The sequence below is a fragment of the Camelina sativa genome, chromosome 16 (genome assembly GCF_000633955.1).
Source record: "Camelina sativa cultivar DH55 chromosome 16, Cs, whole genome shotgun sequence".
Classification (NCBI taxonomy): Eukaryota; Viridiplantae; Streptophyta; class Magnoliopsida; order Brassicales; family Brassicaceae; genus Camelina; species Camelina sativa.
Genome location: NC_025700.1, coordinates 2,201,158 through 2,219,039, shown reverse-complemented (window position 1 = coordinate 2,219,039; position 17,882 = coordinate 2,201,158). Strand labels below are relative to the sequence as shown.

The following is a 17,882-nucleotide window of genomic DNA, read 5'->3' as shown; positions in this document are numbered from 1 at the left end:
ATAAAATCCTTTTTGCTGTTGTCAAATTCATTTTTTTTAAAAGCAAATCAACTGAAAAACCATGATTGATTATGTGGACATTATTGCAACTCTCAATCCAACAAATAATAATACATGAGCTATTGTCAAAAATATAACATTGCGACAAGGAAGAAGGCAATCATATCCTAATTTGAGTATTTTGATTGAAGACAATCTTACTCTTGTAATGGTTCTTTTGCAGTTTTGCTTCTGTCAGTTCTTCAGATTGCCAAAGAATTTAGAGAGTGGTACAGGGCCGTCGGTTTCATCTTTACTTTTGCTGGAGTGTTTGTCTCTGCTGGACTTGTGCTTCTTCTCCTTCTTTGATCTTTTAGAACTCGATCTTGATCTTCTAGATTCATCTTCATCACTACTAGATGATGACTCTGAGGACGAATAGTGCTGCAAACACATAACACAACCCAGCATGGCTAATGTTAACAAAAGCTATAGAAGATGACACATTCTGTTATAAGTTTAAAACTTTTAAAAGCACCTTTCTCTTTTTGCTTCTCTTCTTCTTTGAATCTCTATCTTTCTTATCTGTAAGGTCACCAGTTAATAACTTCCTCAGAAAGAAAGAAGGTTCAGATATTATGTTAAGTTGATCATATATTTACCTTTTCGGGACTTATCGCTAGAATAGTTCCTTCCCTTGGAGAGTTTCAACGCCCTTTCTGCATCCAGCTGAGCTCTATACTCACGCATCAGTTTATCGGTATCTGCTTCAAGTTCTCCCTTTTTCATTTCTTCTTCCTAAACATGTCACGTGAAGAAGATACAATGTTAAACATTTCCTGGTGTTCACAATGCAGAGAAGCTGCAAAGGGTAAGAAACATATATTTGCAGGTAATGAGTCTAATGTCAGTGTTAAACTGGTCCATCTATGGGTTATGCGAAATAAGATGCTCAAGTTACTTCAAAACCTCGAGATAAGAGATAGACATAACAGGGAGAGAATGAATAAGCGACAGTGGGAAACCAGTTGCTGGATTAAAGCTTTTAAACTGACAACAATAATAGCGAGCTTATCAACACTTAATGATTCAATGGTCAATCTAATATATACGGCATTATAACAAAGAAAAACATTCCAAACACCATTCATAAGATCTTAAACCTTGCTACGTAATTGTAAGCTTTACCTTTTGCTTCTGCTTATACTCTTCCCATGTAATTGTATGTGTGGTCTTAAGGCTAGCCAAACGAGCCGCATGCCACTCTGGTGTATGAAATGAACCATCCACCTGAGACAATCCTCATCAGAAATGTTCCGGTACAGATATAAAATACGATCATCAAGCTAACAATACAAAGAAGAAAACTTTGACAGCAGAAAGAAGCAAATTGCTTCATATCAAAGTTTGACTTCTCCAAAATGCTTCTTGTGTTAACAGATTACAACAACAATAAGAGACTCTCCAATCACTGTAACACAAACTTTAATGCTACACACTTTACAAAATCACATCGTAACATGAATTGGTATTGTAAAAAAGCCCTAATACAAAGTTATTCCCCAAAAATTGGAACAACTCCCATCAGAGATCTACAAGCTTAATTCTAGAAGTGAAATTACGCAGCTCGATCAATTTACACATTAACACAAAGATCAATCAACAAAAATAACAATGAGTTGGGGAATAGAGAGGAGGAAACTAGTATGAAAAGGTACAAACCATTCCGTCTTCAACCTCATCGGGCTGAGCTGAGCTGGAGCCAACCCTAGATCTCTGCATAGCCTTGTAAGCTTGATTCTTCCCCATATCTGATTTGCTTGATTGATTGATTCACCCAACAAGAAAAAAAAAAACAAGTCCGCAAATTTCTTGAAGGGGGAGAAGGAGAGAAAGCCAACAAATTAAAGATTGAAGATGTGAGAGGGATATTGATTCCTATTGAAAATAAAATCAAGGGTTTGGGGATTAAAGGTTCAAAGGAGAGGATCTAGGGATATGTAGAGAAGCGAGCCAGAGAGAGAAGAGAGAGACGAGAACTGTGAGGCCGAACCGATACGCACTGGAGATTTAATTTCACCCCCAAATTATAAATCTCTATAAAAAGGACCAATTTTTATTAATATATATCATATACTATATAGTATTAATATGTATAGTTCATATATTATATAGTTTTGTAAATAATAAAACCCTTTGGAGGACTGATTCATTATTTCTTCGTTCTCTCTCTCTCTCTCTCTCTCGTTCGACTCGAGTAAAGTCAGGTATGGATTCCATCTTAAAGTTTCGATTTTTCTTTACTTTTTCAATCGATTCGACTGAAAGTTTAGGTTTTTTTTTTAAAATTATTTTTAGGGTTCGGAGTCTTTTTTGTTATTGAGATCGTTGAGGAGCTTTACTGTTCCGGTAGGTTACGACTGAGTTTTGTTGTTTGAATTCGAGTGAGTTTATGGGTTTTGCTTACTCTTGATGGTGAATGGTTTGTTTTTTAGATGAGTGTTGTGGTCGTATATAGACATATCTGAGCCGTAGTCCTGTTTTCGTCTTTGTAGGAAATAAATTTCAGAGTGAGTCAATTGATTTTCAGATCTCTTTTAATTGTTTTGCAGAAGTTACATATAAAGGATCGTGCTTTGAAAGATGAGTGGAGTTGGAGAGAAAGTTTCTGGAACGACTAAGACACCAGCTGATTTCCTCAAATCCATCCGTGGGAGACCTGTTGTTGTCAAGCTCAATTCTGGTGTTGATTATCGAGGTTGGTCTCTCTATATGTGTTTTTGTGTAGCTCAATTCTTCTTCATATTCTTATGTGTTTTGTGTAGCTGTGTAGCTATGGTTTAGTTTTTGCAAGTTCTCTACCTATCTCTACTGCACTTTAGGTTAGAGGTTTTGACTTAGGAGTTAGGACTGGTTCTTTTGGCTATGTTAATGGAATGAAAGAGCTGATTTTTAAGCGCCCACTTCATTATCATTATTCATTTGGAGGTTATATTCTTAACTTGTAAACTGATTCCTTAAAAAAAGCTTGTCACAAAATGAGAAGCTTTCCTTACATTTTCTGTGGTTTTCTTGTGAATATTGTTCAGTTTTTGTTTAATAACTGTTTCCTTTCTACCTGTAATAACACTACAATAGCTGACTGAGAGATTTTTGAGCTTGAGTTTGTCTCATAAACATGTTTAAGTTAGTTTGTCTCATGATCAAGGCTTAAGGTCATGTAAGAGAGACCACTTATCTCATTCTTGTTGACTTGTTTCCCTTTGTACCCGAGTCAGTTTTACCTAAGTTCTGGTCAAACTTAATATCGAGCTGTTGATCAAGAATTGATAACTTTTTTTACACAGGCATTCTTACTTGCCTTGATGGGTATATGAACATAGCAATGGAGCAGACAGAGGAGTATGTAAACGGGCAGCTCAAGAACAAATATGGTGACGCCTTTATCCGTGGAAACAATGGTAAATTGAATCTCTATTCATCTTTCTCTCAATTTTCTTTTATGTGTATCCGTCTTTTTAAGTAAATAAATTTGTGTGTTTTTGTTGGATGCAGTTCTCTACATCAGTACAGTAAAGAGGACTGTAGCTGACGGTGCCTAGGTCCTTCCTGATGCATTATCATCAACAACACTAGTGGTCAAGTTATGGCTGCCATTGGTGTTGTCTTCTTCGATCTCATATTAAAAGAGCTTCTTGTAGTTGACATGACCCAAGAATGTTATTATCACAGATTCACAGTCGTCGCGTTTTTCTTGTTATTATGAAATTATTCACTTTTTAGGAGATGCTGACCCCAAAGATTATAAGATTATTAACCTATGACTTCATATAATCAGACGAACAAACAAGTTTAGGAATCGAACAATGTCGTTTAGGCAAACGCTTGGAAAAAAAAAACGTTGTCAAAATAGTAAGCCTGTCAATTATCATATTCTAAGCCGTTGACACAGTTGAATCAAAAGTTTCAATAAAAATAATACGCTCAAGATACCATTCTTGGCGTAATGTGGTTTTTTTAGTTTCCAACCTCTTTTCACATAACTAGCTAAAGGTCTCATACTCTTAGCCGCTTGTAAATATAACTGCTTATGTCCAAGCAGTAAAACCTGAAGAAGAGTTTCTCTCAATGAAACTCTACAAAACTATCTTCACTGCTACTAAAAATGTCTTAAAATCAGAGTATCCTTCCTTCAATTTGATTCTTCTTCCGTTGCATTTTCTTCTGGCTTACTTCCCAACCTCCCTAACCTTACAATGTCTTCCACCATAATTCTTCCCTCTGTTGAATAACAGTTCAAAACAAAGATCAACTAACATATTAACTTCTGAGAGATAAGAGCTCAAGCAGGTGAGGATCGCTCTGTCCTTTACCTTTATCTTTGGAGAGACTACTGATTAGTTGTTGAAGGCCATCCTTAGCAATTGTGTCTTTCAGGTACATTGCAGCAGCTGCAACTTCATCTGGTGTGACCTTTCCATCTCGATCCCTGCGTGCATTCAAATGTGATCACTTTAATATTTTACTCACAGAAACAGAGCACTCAAACAAGAAGATGGAGAATATAATATGTCTATACCTGTCAAGAAGCTGCCAACCTTTGCCAATTTTGATATCCACATCATCAATTTCCTTCTCGAGGTTTTGTATCAGACCATCAACCTTAAAAAGTATGCTTGACGAGTTAGCTCTGATACAAATCTCATCGAACTTTGATATTCTTTTAGAATGATTTAAAACCTATTTACCTTTTCCATTAGTGCAGACGAAACCTCGTCTGCTTCAGCAACTTCCTCAGCTTGGTCACTATCTTCTCTAGCTGCTTTGTATGCCTTCACTGCAGCTTTTTCACCATCTACATCTTCTCTCTCGACCATTGTGTTATAGAACTCCATCTGGAGAAACAGAAAAACAAAGTCGTTTAATCTAGGACACAAAAGGTAAGGCGTTTGTGTGCAGCGTACCTCTTTCTTGACCAATCTCAGGAATTCTTCGCGCTCTCTACATACAGACTGTTCATATCAAAAACAAGCAGAGCCTCAAATAAGTATCAGACAAATACTGGGTATTCATTGTTGACAAACCATAGGCTCTTTTTTCTTACAGAAGCAGAAGCTAAAACACCCAATGCACGGCTAAGTTTGCAAAGATCATCTTGCTGTTCAAGAACTCTAGCTCGGGCCTGTTCTTGTGCTTCGCTGGCCGTTGGTATGGTCATCTCTTGCAATGCCTTATCCTCTTCGGCACCTTTAACATCCTTAATCCTTGTAAGCTCTTCTTCTTCTTTCTCTTCTTCTTCCTGTAAATATATTAATAAACAAAATATTAACTCTAGAATTCACAGGCTTCGAGTTCTTTAACTTCCTCAAGCAAGCATAATATAATACAATCAAGTGGTATATGATCAGACCTTGATCAGTTCTTCTTGCATCTCAAGGTACTCTAACTTCCTCCTTCTCTCAGAAATAGGGTCTTCAGATGGCAGAGAAGTAATACCAACAGTATCCACAACCTCGTCAGGTAGAGAAGAAAGAGTAGCTCGGACAGCATCCTCTGCCTTAACTCTTCCAGAAACCGTGAATGCCCTGATATAAACTGCTATCAGAAATTTATTCGCAATAGAACTGATGGGAAAACGAAATAAAAGAGTTCTGGAACCTACCTAGAGAGGATCAACAACGACGAGGGGACAGAATGATTAAGTGACAAATCCATCCAATCGCGAAGCTGCAAGATTGTTCCGATACAAAAACATTAATAGCTGTAACATTATTTTTTCCTGATGGAGTTTAATATATAATAATAAAGAACCAAGAAATCATAGGAGTAAAAAAGGAGAAACCTGTTGCCTCATCTCTTCAACTGAAACCAGTCCCAGCATTCCCCGTTCCCTGCAATCTTCACGTAGCTCAGCTTCTGAAAGGGAATCCACACCCTCAGCTCTAATCAGTTTATCATCTTCCTTAATGCTGCAATGAAAAGAAGTAAATATTAAACATCAAAGCAAGGTAGCAAGTCTAATAACAATGAGATGTGGAAGTAACTTAACCTCCTCAGTCTTTTCCTGAGCATATATCGGAGATACGCATCTGTTCCATATGGGCTAATACCCATATATTTGCACATGTTAACCAAGCGAGGCCTATATTTGAGAAACAAAGAGGTAAATACTGTCAGAATATGTTCCTTTAAGAGCACAAGATATCTCCAAGATCAAACAACAAAGGAGCAACAAACCTGCTAATGTTATCCAAAGTAAGCTCATCGTTGAAAAGCTTTGCAAAGCCCAAAAGTTCATCATTATGGACTATTTGACCTCTTCGAACCTGCAAGCCAGGATTATAAGAACAAGGAAAATGAATTTCAAATCCAAAAACCAAAAGAAAAGAAAGTATCTTAGCCAACACAAAATTATGACTTTTTACCTTGTCTAGAAAGTCATCCAGGTCTTCAGCGGTTTTCTTTACTTCTCCAGATCTTGAATGTTTAACTTCCTTAGCCATCTCTCTGGCAGTTTCCTGAAGAAACTTAGCATATTCCATCCTTGCAAGTAATTTCCTTTTCAATGCTTCCTGTGCATTAACAAAAGAGCAACATCAAAAAAGAGATCACGAAGGCAAGAAGGTAACAAATGAATGTGTAAAGCCGACACTCTTTTGACACATACCTCTTCTTTCATCTTGTCCTGGAAAGTTGACGGTAACATATTAGGGAAGAGCTTCAAGAAAACTGGCAGAAGGAACTCCATAAACGGCACGAGGATGAACACTGCAAACGGCACTAATCTAAAGATATCAGCTGTAGTTCGAGTAAGCTGTTGCCTTTCTCTTCTGGAGAGACTCTTTCCACCAGCCAACTTGAGAAGCAATCTAGAACTGATTCTAGTGTCTGCCCAGAGTAATTTGGTCCCCAGCCAATAATGTTTCATTGTTGACACAAACTCCTGCTTCCAGTGAGTAAGCTTTTTCGCCCAATCCGCCCTGTAGAAAAACAGAAATTCAGTACACTACAATATCCATGCATAAAGCCTGGCAATTAAGAACACAAAAAACGTAAGGAGAGAAAGCTAAACCTGTTCATGGCGGCAACAGCTCTTATAGCAGGGCCTATTTTAAGAACAATTGCCCATGCCCTCTGTACAATAGATCGAGCAACCTTTTTGGAGTCTTGAAGACGTTTAGCTTTGGCCTTTGCTTTAACACTGCTAAGACTTTCAACAGCTTGATCACATTCCTCAGGAGACGCCTCTTTCCTATTTTTAGCAACCTCATCAACTTTTTTATCCTCTTCTTCAGGTTTCTTAGCTGCAACAGTAGTAGCATCACGAATAGATATGCTCCTATACCTCATCCCAAGAGAAGGACCAACTTCTGAACTTCCATAACCGAAGGCCGAGGAGTGAAAACCATGGAAACTACGATTGAAATATCCATTTCTAGAAAGCAACAGAAGACCATCTTCTCTTCCTGTAAAGGACTTGTGTTGAGTCACAGGTTTAGTTTCCACGGGAGGAGGAGGACGGTTGACACCAGAATGATAAGCATGTGAATGAACCACCGTCTGAGAGGAGTTTCCAATGGATTGAAAGCTCTGAATCGAACGAGCATAGACATTCAAGTAATCGGAAATTATATTCTTTCTCCTAATGATCGCTCTTGACGCCATTTTTTTTCAATATCCTTGTCGTTTGTTCAAAGCTGAATCAGCTGGTCATCTCCCAGAAGAGAACAGTCCTTGATCTGAATTTTTTGGAATAGGACAAAAAAAAAAAGTCGCTAAATCAAAAGCTACGAAGATGAAGACAAATTCAGCGAACCCATAACTAAGAATCAGAACCGAAACAAAAAACCCAGACGATTAATCGAAATCGATTACGAGAAAAATCACAATCTTTACCCTAGAAAGTGACGACGATACCTCGACTACAAGTTATTATAAAAAAAAAAAAAAAAAAAAAAAAAAAANAGAAATTGAAATGCGAAACCCTTGATTTCAACCAAGTATGAGGAAATCGGAGAAAGGTACGAAAACTTACAGAAGACGGAGGAACCTGAAGATGACGAACACTGTTGGCCGGAGAAAGTGAATCACCACGCCAGGGAAATTTGAGAGGTTTTAGGGATGCGGCAAATAAATCGTGAGCAAAGGGTTTTAGATTTTTTTCCTTTTTTTATTTTTTTCTTTTCTATTTTGAAGACAGAGAATATTAAATAAAGGGAATACATTTTTTGCTTACACCTGTATGAGTGAGTGAATTTCCACCGTTGGATCATATCTACAAGGCCCGTACGTTTTCCATTGTCACCACGTGTACGAATCCTCGATCTGATGTAAAATATACTTGATGCCCACGACGAAGGGATATAGATTTATTTATTTTTTCTCATCAATTATTTTGGTTTTGTTTTGTATTCAATTATTAAAATTAATAAAATAATTTATAATCTTTTACTTCTCAATCAAACAAACAAAAATAGTATTATATCCATTATCATTACTCTATGATAAATTTATCAAAACTAATATTTGTTCACTTCTTAGACAAAATTCACATATCTGTAATTTTCATCTATCCCTCTCTTGTGATAAAACATGTGCTTCCGATTTCAATATGAACAAGTGATGTGTATGTTTATCATAAAATATATACTTTACAAAATAACCCAAAAAAAACTTATGAAATGTAACAAACAAACATTAAAACAACAACAAAAAGTGATCTTCTGTTTCTAAAAAGGCTAGTGAGTTTGTGAATCTGCTTCTTTAGTATGCAATATCTCACTCCCATCTTGTTTTTTCTCCATGGGTTTAAGTTGAATGTTTTGATTGATTCAATATTTCCATTTCATTTCCTGCAAACAAAAAAATAACATAACATGATGAACCCAAATTTTTGGTTTAACTAAGATTTATGATTTCAGATTAAAGAAGATGAAACTTTTTTTTCAAATTTACCAAGGGAACTTAAATGTGTCTTTCCACCAACCCTGCTTCGAACAGTTTGCGATTATCTTGTCGAGCCGTATGATAATATCAGAGAATGTTGGCCTCATACCGATTTCTGGATGCCAACATTCCTCAATTAACCTACATTATATAATCACGATTCTTGACTTGTTAATGTTCACGAAACAAATCACAGATGATGTTTTAAAACATGAACAAGATCTTGAAATGCTTACTCTTTCAATTCCGGAGGGTAACTCTTTGTTTTTGTTCTGATTGTTGGTCTTTTTCCTTCTATACAAATCGATTCTGCAACCTCTTCAGGTGGTTTAGGATGGAATAAAGATACTCCCTCAGTCAACTTCACATATGATACCAAACAAACATTGCAGAGTATGAGACTGAGACATTTAACTATATAAAAAAAAGGCCAGAGATTTGTGTTACTACCTCATACAAAATGACACCAAACGAATGCACATCAACCCTTTTATCGAAGACTTCGTCTTTGTAAATTTCGGGTGCTATATAGTAATCTGCAGTTCAAAAGGTAAGCCTAGGACATTTCAAGAACAAAGCTTCTTGTATATTGTAATAAATCTATTTCTAACTAAAGTGTAGCTTTTTTCTTACTTGACTTATCGATTTGAGCTTCGTGGTTCACTACTTTTGCATTTTCTTCTGCAATCTTTGACAACTTTATCAATCCAAATCCAGAGATCTTCAATTGCCCTCCTCTATCCAGCAAAATATTTCTGGCACCTTACAAAAAACTTTCAAAATATTATCCAAACAGTTATTTTTTCGCCCTTAACTAATATGCTCTCGACTTTGTCTTACTTTGGCTTTAACTCGCAGTGGATGATCGGATCTGGTTTACATTCATGAAGATAGTTCATGCCTCTGGCAATATCAAGAGCAAATCTCAGAGCTTTTGAAGGTGACAGACGACCTTTCTTTTGAAGATAAACACTTAGATCACCCTGAAAATGATTAATGAAACAAGATTGCTACATTTGGATTCGGAAATAAAGTGAAAAAAAAAAGACAAATACAGTGCTTACTTACTTTTGGATTATACTCAACTACAATCATCATTGGTAAATTTTGAGTGACGGCTCCAACAAATTGAACAATATTTGGATGCCGAGCTTTTGCTAGCAAAGTCAATTCATTTGTGAAAGCGTTTCTGGTCATATCAAAGAAACAGAAAGAGCAAAACAAAGTGTTAAGTTATTGCATGTAACCAAAATATTAAGCAGAGTAATTCAAGAACAAGAAGAATGCATACACGCGTTCCCGATCTGAATAACTATCTTTGTCGAATATTTTTACCGAGACTCGCGTGCCATTCCATTTAGCAACTTGATAAGTTCCCTGCAAATGAAGCAAAAGCAAACACATCAGCAGGATAAGAGAGATTTAGTAGAAATCATTCTCAGCACTTGTATATATGAGGAGAATCAACAAACCTTTGAGATGCCATCAACTTTTCGGACTTGAAGCTCGAGTGGATTAAGCTCATACTCAGGAACTTCTTTCGGATTCCCTACCGTCATTGGAGTCTTTCTGGTTTTCTAAAATGTCACACAAAAAAACAAATCTAGTAAAGCACCAGAGGAAGAGAAAGAAACCAATCATCTTTCTAAGAACATAAAGGATATATCTTTTTGTTAAAAACTCCATACCGGAGCTTTAGCTCCTCTAGCTTTCAAGAGATTATACACTTCAACATTCCCATAATACTTTGCATCAACAGCCGCCTGAACAATGTTAACAAAATGTCACCTTAAGGATGCATAATTCGGTTTAACCAAAACGAATCCAATAATATATTCATGAAAATAGGGGAAGAAGAAGACAGACCGTGCTACCCCAACGATCACGAGCATCAATGTTAGCTCTCCGGCTAAGAAGAACCTTAACAACTTCGTAATGACCTTCACAAGAGGCGATGTGAAGAGCCGTACGACCATCAAGATCAATGCTATTCACATCGATTCCTTCATTAAGCAGCTCCTCAACGCCATTCACATCACCTCTACTCGCCATAAAGAGAAGCTGCATCGTCGAATCGAGATTCTCGGGGACAGACATATGCGGCCCGCAGCTAAGAGACTCAGGGCTACGTCGTATTGGATCAAGCGATGATTGACGACCGAAGCTGAACCTCATGTTGTTACGGCGTGGATCCAGAGAGTTTTGGCGCGTGAATTGTCGGCTTAGCGTTCGCCGCATTGATCCTGTCGAGAACTGTCTCGATATCCCACGCTTCAATTGCGCCGCTACGTTCTCCATGATGTGATTGAATTGCCACAAAAAAAAAAGAACCAACGATCAGTTAAGGATCAAAACCACATTGTATCTTTTTGGAGATAAGACGATGAAGAGAAAGGTTGAAAATTGCAAGGAACAGAGACGATCGTTTTTTCCCTTCGTTTTGGTGTTATCCATAAAACAGATTGACAAAACAATGGTTTCATTGGCTAACAATGTCGTTTTTGAGCAGTAAAACGCGGGTAATCACTATTTTCCTTTTAGTCTCTCATCTCATACATAATTAGATAACTAATTAGAAAATTAATATGACTACAAAAAAAACAATTAACCAAAACACCATTGATAAATAACAAACAAAACGAAAGTTATTGTAATATTAATTTAAACAGTCCAACTAGCAAAGATGAGAACTTGTTCGATTTCAAGTGAAAAATTGTACAATTTTTTTTTGATAGAAGAGCGATGAGATTACCAGAACAAAATACAATTCTTGAAGACGAGATTACATAACTCGGATCTGGGAATTAACTAGTGATTGATACTTCAGAAGACGACGCGAAACTGCGGGGCGTCTTTGCCGTCGGCGGGAAGAATCTCCCAACGGCAAGGTTCGAGATCTTCGGAAACGGGACAGTATCCAGCGAGAGTGACTCTGTCTCCGGTCGCCGCAACGGAGCCGAACTCAAAAACCGTCGCGCGATCGGGTCGAGGAACTTCTATGGCTCCGTTCATCCCTGGAGCTGGAGTTTCTGATTTCGGCATCTGAATCATCTCCGGCTTAGACGTCTCGGACTGTGACGGCTTAGGACTTCCCGTTAACCATGATAGAATCCCCATGGCTACGCTTGCTCGAATCGGTGGTTCTCTGTGTAGATAGAATCAGAGAACAAGTGTAATCTCGAAAAATCTGGGGAATTGAATTAGGGTTTATCTTTTTCCCCCTTTGTTACATACATTGGACTTCCTAAATTTAGTCTGGGCTTCACTTGGGTTTCAATTTGAGCCCATAAAAAACGAATAAAAAGTATGGAATTTGATAGTATATCCTTATATTTCATACCAATTCCAAATTAGAGCTCAAACTTTTAAAATCTCCACAGACAGCCCACAATGCTGATGCTAAGTAATCAGAGATAACAGATTGGTATAATTGTGCATACAACTCGGTCACAATGAAACTCGGAAACAATGCACAAAAACATGATTCATAGAAATTTTTGTTTGGAAACACAATGAAAACTCTATTTCCGTTTTGGAAACACGATGGAAATTCCATTTCCGTTTTGGAAACACGACGGAAACTTTTTTTTAGTTTAAAACTTAATAAATAAATAATTTGGAAATATAAAATTTTATTATAGATATTAATATATAATATTATTAGTGTTTTAATTAAACTATTTAAAATTTATATTTTGAAGCTTTGTTGTTTGAAGTTTTTTGATATGATTTTTATGTTTAGTATTTTATTATATATTTATAGATATATATATATATATATATACACATGTGTATATCCATACGTTTCCAAAACGTTTCTATTTCCTCATTTTAGAAAAAATTCGTTTCCCGTTTCCGAAACGTTTCGCTTTCGCGTTTCCGTTTCCATGCAACCTAGGTTTCGAGCATAAATATTTTTTATATATTTTGTTTTTTTTAAAGATACAAATTTTTATATTGTGGATTGATTTGATTCCACTGGAATCTGTTCATAATTTGATTATTTTAATTATTTTTATTACTTTAAAAATCGTTCTAAACAAAGTAACATTTATGGGAAAAAATCCTACATAAATATTTGTGGTTTCGACTTTTAGATAAAAAAAAGTTTTGTTTCCATTTTTTTTTATAATGAGGATGGAAAAATCGTAACTTGTTATTCTCAATCCTAGAACTAGAATGAAACGCAGCTTATATGACATCATCCACCACAGCCTCCGCTAGCACCACCACTTCGAGGCATTCCGACTCCCCAATAAATTTCTGCACGTTTTCCAACTCTTTAGCGGTTCCTCCATAACCAACAACACGCAACACCTTCACTTGGGACGGAATCATGGTCACATCGCCTGTGTAACTATATATCCCCTGCAGAAGCATCAAGAAGATGCATGTGTAAGGGATCAACCACTTAAGTCCCTATCTCTGTCAGTTAGTTCTTGGGTTTTGCTAATTAATGATATTTATATACCTGGATGATTAGAGTTTGAAGCTTTGGAGACTGCTCAAGCAGATATGGCAGCAGTTCCCAACCTGCATTATTCTTACTCCCAAAAGACAAGCTTACCAGATTGTTGAACACCGGTAGAAGTAGTCCATGTCTAACACATCGAGAAATCACCTGAAACACACAGACACACAAACACTTGAAGAATATCCAAGCTCATTAATTACTGTAAAGAAAGAAATTGGGAAAACTTACATCAACAGAATCGGGAGAAAGATGCAGGGTCTCCACGTTGCATATCCCTTCAATGATACTTGATACATCAGGCCTCTCGATTCTTTTAGAATAACGTATATCCAGCTTAGCTTCCACAAGGGAAGCCAAGTTAACTTGTTCGTATACAGCCAAGGCATGATCGGAGTAGTCCAAGGACACAAGACTTGGGGCGTCAAATGAAATAATACTATAGGGACCAATTTCAAGCTCACAATCGTAGTGAACTGATAGATAGCTTCTTGATGCTCCGACTCGATATGCAGTATGACGGTGCTTCGAAGTACTTGTGACGTACGACTAAATCCTCGAGCACTGGACAACCAGGAAGAAGCACATGACACAGATCTTCATATTCAAAAATGACCGAATCCAAGAAGAGACTCCTAAGTGCTGGAAGAGACAAATCTGGAGGAAACTTTCCAAAAGAAATTCGTGTCCCCAGTGTCAGCTTAACCAATGTCCTGCTCATGAAGAACTCATAAGGCAGCAAGATGTCACCATAGGTAGGCTCAATACTAACGTCAAGCTCCACTACACCACGCTCTACGGCATTACGTATCGAGGGGTACATATGATCCATCTCACTGTCATCGCCAATGTGATATTTTAGAGAGAACTTCTTGAGCGGAGAAGCGCATTGCAAAGCCAGTGTTCTATCGACAAAGTTCCTGAAGCACTCCCGGATCTCGTCCCTCTCTCGCTTACCATCTTCCGGTTGCAGGAAGACAGAATTATCAAAATCGAGATTATGCACCAATGCAAACACATTCCTCCACTTTTTTGAGAGAAGAGATGTTGAAGCAGCCAGTTTGGTCGGAACTCTGGACAAGATGTCGCCTAGAACCTCATGAGGGAGACAGCTGATTGCATCTTCGAAGGCAGTATCCAACATTTTGGTATCCATAGTGACAGAAGTAATCTCTTCCTTAGAAGTGCCTGAAACATGTAGTGAGCTCAGAGTGATTCAACTGCTGCATAAAAGCCAAAATGCACCCAACAAATAATAAAAAGAGAGGATATCACAAAGCTCAAGATTGTATGAACGAATGTTATAATAAGAACCAGAGAGAGGAACAAAGACCAGAGTAGTTCCACAAACCATAAAATCCAGTTTTCACAATTACAAAGATTTTTAAGCTAGCAACTTAGGCGATGAAAAGCTGAATTAACGAAGTTACTTTCAGGAAAACAACAAGGTTACCGAAGTTACACGCTTTTCCCTTTTTAAATTGAATTAATGGAAGATTGGAGTTCAAATAGCACAATGAAGCTCAAAAGAACAACACTTTGAGCGCTTGTAAGAGGAAATCATGGAGAAGATCCACATCCAAAAAAGTTGCAATCAACAATGATGTTCAACAGAGAAAGAGAAACAAAACTAAAAAAAAGGTTACAGAAGCTAAAAAGGTTCACACTTTTTCCCGTTTAGAATTGAAATAATGGAAGATTTTTTGAGATCGAAAAGTACCAGAAAGCTCCAAAATTGTCTACAAATAAAGCACAGAGATAACAAAGAAGAGAGAAGTTCCACAAACCATAAGATCCAGTACTATTCATTAATTACAAAGATTTGAGCACACACAACAACTACGCGATGAAGCTCAAGTTTAACAAGGTTAGAGAAGCTAAAGGTTCAAGCTTTATCCTTTTTCAAAAAAAAAAAAAAATTGAATTAAGGGATGGTCCGAACTCGAGCAACACGAGAAAGCCGATTAGTGGCAAAGTACACCCATTTCATCAAACTCAAATCTATCTATAAACAAGTGTAATCTCAAAAAAACAACAACACTTTTAGCCCTTCCCTTGTAGAAGAACAGAGAACAGAGAAAATCCACATCCCAAAACTAAACAAAAAAAAAAAAAAAAAAAAAGCTNTCAACCTTTTCCCTTTTCGATTGAACTGAAGACTCTATAGCTTTCTCCCATGGGTTAAGAGGGCTTAGGGTCTCTCCCTCCGTATAATACAGTGAAGAATTATTTTAAGAAAGAAAAAAAAAAAGGAAATGTCAATTTAAAGGGAAAGTTTCGTACATTTTGTGGTCGTTTAGGGCTTTAGGCCTAAGTGCTAAAATAGACCATATAATTTCATGTATTCCAAATCTTCCAACCATACACATACACGAATAAAGCCGTATTACATAATTTAAAAAAAAAAAAAAAAAAAANNCTTACATTTTCACAACTAACAAATTAAAATAACAAAAAAAATATATATAATATGTTTAGGTCATAGACAACTGTTGGGCCTTTGAAACCCAGCCTCACTACCTCCGGCATGACTACAGTCAGCTATAGCCGGTTTATTCCGGTACGTCAACTTCACATCTTGAATTCGGATTCCGGTACACGGCTTCTTAGAGCTACAGTCAAATTTCACTCCTACTTCCGTCGCCGATGTCCCGTGTATATCCAAGAACGTTACATCGCTAATTTTTACACCAGATACCTAATCATATATTATATAAACCAATTCATATTCAGGTTAACATTTGTTTTCAAATGTAATGTTTTAATTTAATTTGAAGAAAGAAAAAAAAAAAATTATTGAACCTGGTTAGGACAATTTTCGTTGCCGGGGCAATAGTTTTGGTCAATGACGATTGGGTTTTGTACGTTGTTCATTACACAATGTTGGAAACGGATGTTCTTAGCGAATCCATTACTGGGCCTGGCCCATGATTTTATTCTCACCCCATTCTCTGTTCCCGTAAACGTCGCCGTTTTCACTGTCACGTTCTGTACACCTGCCTCCACACTTTCTTTTCCCAAACTCCCAATGCTGCAGCATTTATAAAAAAAAAAAAAGTTACCAAAAAAAGTTTAAACCATATCAAACCTCTCTATATACAATATTAGTTTTGACTTCAATTTATAAACCAAAATCTACAAAACTCGAGAATGTAACACACAAGTAACTAATATACCTGATCCCATGGCCAGGGCCACAAGCGACGTTTTCGATCCAGAGTCCGTTAGTGCCTGGACCGATGGAGACACAATCATCTCCGGTGGAAATTTTAGAGTTGAGGATTGAGACGGTGGAGGATGACTGCACGTGGATGCCGTCAGTATTTGGACTGTTTCCGTCAGCCGAAACTTTGACTCCGTCGAGCTTTACGTTACGGCAGCCGTTGATGACGACGTGAAACATCTGACTGTTGAGTGACGTCAGCCCGGAGACCAACACGTTGATTGAGTTCTGAAACCCTATGCTCTGTTTGCAATTTAATTTGTTCCTCACGTGTCAATTACATTACATTTTATCCAAATATAATAGTGTATCAATACATCAACGACTCTATGATTGGTAGACATGTGATGTGAATGAGCATTCTACGTTAACTAATGCCATAAGAAGTCAACCAAAACATAATACTATATTTTTATATTAGTCCAATAGTCCTTACCATTGCAATGCTACGCATGGATGAAACTTGTAACTCGTGTTAGCGGAAAGGTAGAGAAACAAAATTACGGAAAATGCATAATTTGGATCATGCTAGCTGAATTGGCGGAATTAAAAAAAAAAAAAAACGGCGTATATATTCAATTTTAAAATCTATTTTACCTAAGAAAATGATTTTAAATGGTTTCAAGTTTCAACAATCTAAAGCTTGGAACAGAAGCAAATATATGTAAGAAAAAATTGATACTTTCAAGTTTATAGGTTTGCCCTTGAAATTTTATGTCGAATATAAACTTTTCCCCTTTTGAAACAAAACTTTCAACATTTTTACTCATTTCGCTGATCAGAATTTGTATAAAATTGTTCATTTTGTAGGTTGGCACAACCTAATTATAAACGCTATATATACAGTAAATGCATAATTCACAAATAACAAGAAAAGGCGTTAAAATGGTAAGTTCTTACCGTAGCGCCACTAGGGCAACTCTTGCCGGATTTCTTGCAAGACCACAGAGAAGTTCCTTGAGCGTCAAGAACTCCGCCGTAGACAGAGAGGCCGTCGAGATGTTGGAAGAAAATCCAATAGTTTTTACCACCGATGACTCGATAATCCGATGGAGCCACAAGTGTACCTTGGATACGGACCGTGACGGACTTGCGTTTACACTTGGCACCGTCAAAAACAATGCTTCTTAATAAAAACCGTCCTTTAGGTACCAATATAGTGACCGGCTTGACCGAGGCGCAGGCTTTCGCCCACACGGCGGTTAAGGCCTTTGTGGAGTCGGTTTTGCCGTCGGGTTTGGCTCCATAAGAGAGGATATTGTA

General features: G+C 37.2%; 7 protein-coding genes and 1 pseudogene across 13 annotated transcripts; 1 reads left to right on the top strand and 7 right to left on the bottom strand.

Annotated features, from left to right (window-relative positions):
- On the bottom strand, positions 53–2,060 carry LOC104749363 (protein FAM133B). Its single transcript, XM_010470969.2, has 5 exons — positions 1,702–2,060; positions 1,168–1,269; positions 642–777; positions 518–564; positions 53–423 (listed from the first exon to the last, which is right to left on the bottom strand). The coding sequence occupies exons 1-5, from the start codon at positions 1,786–1,788 to the stop codon at positions 235–237; spliced, it is 561 nt and encodes a 186-aa protein (XP_010469271.1). The 5' UTR covers positions 1,789–2,060; the 3' UTR covers positions 53–234.
- Positions 2,154–3,764, top strand: LOC104749361 (sm-like protein LSM6A). Of its 4 annotated transcripts, none has more exons than XM_019238221.1 (5): positions 2,156–2,246; positions 2,338–2,388; positions 2,595–2,737; positions 3,327–3,440; positions 3,535–3,764. In XM_019238221.1, the coding sequence occupies exons 3-5, from the start codon at positions 2,623–2,625 to the stop codon at positions 3,579–3,581; spliced, it is 276 nt and encodes a 91-aa protein (XP_019093766.1). In that variant the 5' UTR covers positions 2,156–2,246; positions 2,338–2,388; positions 2,595–2,622; the 3' UTR covers positions 3,582–3,764. The 4 variants fall into 4 exon arrangements, with proteins under 4 accessions (XP_010469268.1, XP_019093766.1, XP_010469269.1 ...); XM_010470967.1 differs by having other exon boundaries at positions 2,592–2,737; XM_010470966.2 differs by lacking the exon at positions 2,338–2,388 and having other exon boundaries at positions 2,154–2,246; positions 2,592–2,737.
- On the bottom strand, positions 3,877–8,154 carry LOC104749360 (LETM1 and EF-hand domain-containing protein 1, mitochondrial). Its single transcript, XM_010470965.2, has 15 exons — positions 8,015–8,154; positions 7,052–7,718; positions 6,647–6,959; positions 6,405–6,551; positions 6,217–6,305; positions 6,029–6,121; positions 5,822–5,948; positions 5,642–5,706; positions 5,390–5,564; positions 5,084–5,278; positions 4,944–4,991; positions 4,728–4,874; positions 4,559–4,641; positions 4,353–4,468; positions 3,877–4,260 (listed from the first exon to the last, which is right to left on the bottom strand). The coding sequence occupies exons 2-15, from the start codon at positions 7,642–7,644 to the stop codon at positions 4,172–4,174; spliced, it is 2,280 nt and encodes a 759-aa protein (XP_010469267.1). The 5' UTR covers positions 7,645–7,718; positions 8,015–8,154; the 3' UTR covers positions 3,877–4,171.
- Positions 8,560–11,223, bottom strand: LOC104749357 (serine/threonine-protein kinase CTR1-like). Of its 2 annotated transcripts, XM_010470962.1 has the most exons (11): positions 10,792–11,223; positions 10,614–10,688; positions 10,398–10,502; positions 10,217–10,302; positions 9,994–10,114; positions 9,766–9,908; positions 9,559–9,680; positions 9,376–9,461; positions 9,162–9,286; positions 8,935–9,066; positions 8,560–8,831 (listed from the first exon to the last, which is right to left on the bottom strand). In XM_010470962.1, exons 1-11 carry the CDS (start codon positions 11,221–11,223, stop codon positions 8,825–8,827), a joined length of 1,434 nt encoding a protein of 477 aa, XP_010469264.1. In that variant the 3' UTR covers positions 8,560–8,824. The 2 variants fall into 2 exon arrangements, with proteins under 2 accessions (XP_010469264.1, XP_010469265.1); XM_010470963.1 differs by lacking the exon at positions 8,560–8,831 and having other exon boundaries at positions 8,931–9,066.
- On the bottom strand, positions 10,804–12,148 carry LOC104749358. Of its 3 annotated transcripts, none has more exons than XR_002035957.1 (2): positions 11,678–12,148; positions 10,804–11,210 (listed from the first exon to the last, which is right to left on the bottom strand). XR_002035957.1 is itself a non-coding variant. In XM_010470964.2 (1 exon), exon 1 carries the CDS (start codon positions 12,040–12,042, stop codon positions 11,749–11,751), a length of 294 nt encoding a protein of 97 aa, XP_010469266.1. In that variant the 5' UTR covers positions 12,043–12,148; the 3' UTR covers positions 11,553–11,748. The 3 variants fall into 3 exon arrangements, 1 of the variants encoding a protein (XP_010469266.1); XR_761364.2 differs by having other exon boundaries at positions 10,879–11,217; positions 11,678–12,147; XM_010470964.2 differs by lacking the exon at positions 10,804–11,210 and having other exon boundaries at positions 11,553–12,148.
- On the bottom strand, positions 13,024–14,233 carry LOC104749356 (annotated as a pseudogene).
- LOC109129427 (F-box protein At3g59000-like) lies at positions 14,229–15,678 on the bottom strand (the record flags this gene model as incomplete). The annotated part of the gene is made up of 2 exons (XM_019237659.1): positions 15,529–15,678; positions 14,229–14,584 (listed from the first exon to the last, which is right to left on the bottom strand). Coding segments are annotated over exons 1-2 (402 nt in total), but the record flags the coding sequence as incomplete, so codon positions are not given.
- Positions 15,822–17,876, bottom strand: LOC104749355 (polygalacturonase-like; the record flags this gene model as incomplete). Its single annotated transcript, XM_019238219.1, has 4 exons — positions 15,822–16,094; positions 16,199–16,427; positions 16,573–16,862; positions 17,520–17,876. Coding segments are annotated over 4 exons (1,095 nt in total), but the record flags the coding sequence as incomplete, so codon positions are not given.